We start from the raw sequence: 3,151 nt of genomic DNA on the forward strand, positions 1-3,151 counted from the left end.
CTGGGCTCGGAGCGGAGGACCCGGGTGACCGGAGCGCCGTGCCCAGCTGCGCTTGTTAGCCACTCAAGCCACCCGTCTGTGGTCCCAGGATTGGCAAGGTTCGGGCTGTAAGTTGGTGCCTTTGAAACACCAACTCCTCTGCCTTGATCATCGGCATGGAGTGACTACGCTGCCATCACACTGGCGTGAAACAGGAGGCTCGGCCCGCATTCTGTTTTGTCCTGTGTCCACAGCCCCTCCTGGCCTTGGTGTGGGCGAGGACTCTTCCTCCAGCGTCTTCACAGCCCCGCGGGGGTGGCGTTTAGACCAGCAGGCAGCTCGTGCCCCCTGGGTAAACAGTGCAGCTGACAGTGTCCCTGCGTCACGTGACACGGGGTGTCGTTTATGTCGCAGCGGGGAAAGCCCCCGTCACCTCTGCAGGCTCCTGAGCACTGCTCCGGCCGCAGCTCGGGCCAGCACTCGCTCTTCCCCCGAGAGGACGCTGTTCGGTGCTGAGCTCTGTCGGCTCAGATTGCTGGTCGGCGTGTTGTTTTGGGGTTTCAGGTGACAGGGCAGGGCCCCCAGCCCCGAGAGGCCTGCCACCGCCCTGGGCAGGGCTGGGCAGACACAGGGCCAGCCTGTGGGTCCCGGCTTGTCCTGTGCTCCTTCTATTTTGTGTGCTAATCGGGAGCTTGGACCCGGGTCCGAGGCTGCTGCTTGTCTGTATGCCTCCTTTACGTGCACGTCATCCCTTAAATGTGATTCCCCAAGACCAGCCGGAGCCCAGCTCACACCTGAGGGTGTTGGTGGCGTCGTCCCAGGTGTTTCTTCTCGGCCCTGGGTGCTGAGGCCATAGGCATGCCCGGTGGGGTCCCGAGAGGTTGGTAATCTTAGCTCGGACGGATGGGTGCATGCGCTCTGCTGCCCACAGCATTCGTGAGGCGCAGGTGTAGTTCCAGTGGTCGGATTACACAGGGCAGCTCACACTGAAGTGGTTCTGGGTGGGGGTACTCCCCCCTACCTTATCTGGAAGGATAGGATTCCCACTTGGGGGCTCCTGGGAGGGTGTCGGCTTGTCTGTGGATCTTGGAGTCGTGGCCTTGCAGGCATTCCTCATTATCAAGGAGAGGGGCCCCGAGGAAGAGGCAGCCCCCCGGGCGTGGGGCTGGGACAGGAGCCCGGCCAGATCCAAGTGTGGACCCTGTCGGGGGAGGGGGTGTCGTGCTGACTCACCGGGCAGTGCCTGGGCACCCAGAGCCCCCGGCTGCCTTCCAGCCTGGGGGCGGGTCTCTGTCACTTGCTGACAAGTGAGCCGCTCTGCCCGGGCCTCCCGCTGCCTTGCCCAGAATGAGGGTCTCACGGGCCTTTTATTTATTTATTTATTAAATATATTTTATTTCCCAGGTACATGCCCTTGACCGGAATCGAACCTGGGACCCTTCAGTCCGCAGGCCAACGCTCTATCCACTGAGCCAAACCGGTTTCGGCCTCACGGGCCTTTTAAACAAAACAGGCAGTTCTGCTGTGACATTTCTCCGGGAAGTTGGCTTTTATTTTTGTTACTTTTTAAAATATGTATGTTCTGACTTCGGAGAGGAAGGGAGAGGAAGAGAGAGAAACATCAATGATGAGAGAGAATCATGGATCGGCTGCCTCCTGTACGCCCCACTCTGGGGATCAAGCCTGCAACTCGGGCCTGTGCCCTGACCTGGATTCAGTCTGGTGATCTCCTGGTTCATAGGTCAACGCTCAACCACTGAGCCACACCAGCTGGGCTTGTTACTATTTTACAAGTCTGTTAGTGCACAGTTGAGTGTTGGTTGTGGGAGATGGTGGAGGGACGTGGACGGTTCACAAGCCTTGTCTCTCTCGTTGACAGAAGGAGCCCAGCCAGCCCTCGGAGTGCAAGCAGCAGTGAGCAGCGACCTGTCGGCAGCGCCCACACCGACCTTGTTCAAGTGCATGGTTTTCACTTCACTTCCTCTTTCCTTATTATTTTGCTTAACCTGTACAGCGGCCACTTACATGCGTTTCAGAAGTAGGAGGTTTGATCTAACCCGCACCCGCCGCGGCCTTGGGTGCAGCTCAGTAGACTTCCCCAGGCCCACCTTTGGGGGCCCGTAGACCACGTGGGGTGGGAAGGTCCCCGAGCCCAGGACACAAGTCAGGAGCATCTGCTCCCATCTCTCATTTGGAGACACGCCTGCTTCGTGCCCAGCCCCTGGCCCTCTGTCTGTCTCGCAGAGCCGGGGAGCGTCCGAGTGGCCGGGGCCCTTACTTTGGTTTCTTTTCCTCGGGGTGGGGGTGGGTCGTGGCGCCCACCGTGCTGGGGCGTCAGCGTGGATGGTGCGTCCCCATATTTATTTGTTCCTCTGCGCTGTGAGCCTCGGGTGCGTGCTGGCGCTGGTCCTCAGGTTTCTGAAACCATGTTTGTGACTGGAGACCTGGGGAGGGGACGGGGGGAGGTGGTGGCGGCTCCTCTGGGAGCGAGGCCTGTGTGGGAGGATGCGCTCCCTCCTGCCACTGCGGCTGGTGGCGAGCTCGTCTCCTTGCTGTGGGGACCCCTCTTAGCCAGGCAGGGCCCTGTGCCCATCTTCTGTGGGGAGGGCTGGGCGGGGCACAGGTGTGCTCGTGTGTAAGTGTCGCGTCTCCTTAGCTCCCATTTCTCAGCCCCACGTCCATCGTGTCTTAAAGCCCTGGGTTCAGAGCGACCTGTTCTTGGCTGGCGTGTGGGGCTCCGAGTGTGTAACCGCGTTCCCTGGTCCCTGGTCCCTGGCAGCTGGCGACGGGCCCACACGGACCAGGCCTGGGGAGTGCTCAGCCTTATTACTTAGACACATTTGTAACTGAAGATGCTGTTTTCGATTTGTACAGACTAGTTAGAGTATCTATTAAAGTGGTGAAACCTGAGCCCGCCTGCGTGTCTCTGTGGGGCGGGGTGGCGTGGGGAGGGGGTGGTCGCACTCCCCGCAACTCTGAGGTGTGGCAGAGGCCGGGCCCCGTGTCTGATTTTCCTTTTGTTCCTCCAGCCGCGTGTAGTTGCCTGTTGGTCTCCAGGCCCCCGGGAGCCCTTTGCTGGCTCCTCACCCTGCACGAGAGGGCGGGCTCCTCCCGGGAACCCCGGCCTGAGGATGCTGCTCGGGCCTTGTCCCCCCCGCCCCCGAGGGCGGCT

General features: G+C 60.7%; 1 protein-coding gene across 3 annotated transcripts in view; it reads left to right on the plus strand.

The window, feature by feature from the left end:
• The window catches only part of NAP1L4 (nucleosome assembly protein 1-like 4), a 27,071-nt gene extending 24,182 nt beyond the window's left edge, over nt 1-2,889 (plus strand). For all 3 annotated transcript variants that reach the window (XM_015566079.1, XM_015566078.1, XM_006767054.2), the window contains one exon: nt 1,859-2,889. Coding sequence is in view for 2 of the 3 variants with exons in the window: in XM_015566078.1 (XP_015421564.1) it covers nt 1,859-1,897 (39 nt within the window). In the remaining variant the exon portion in view is untranslated. The remainder of the gene's footprint in view (nt 1-1,858) is intronic.
• The last annotated feature ends 262 nt before the right edge of the window (nt 2,890-3,151 follow it).

The sequence above is a fragment of the Myotis davidii genome, unplaced genomic scaffold, assembly GCF_000327345.1.
Source record: "Myotis davidii unplaced genomic scaffold, ASM32734v1 scaffold221, whole genome shotgun sequence".
Lineage (NCBI taxonomy): Eukaryota > Metazoa > Chordata > Mammalia > Chiroptera > Vespertilionidae > Myotis > Myotis davidii.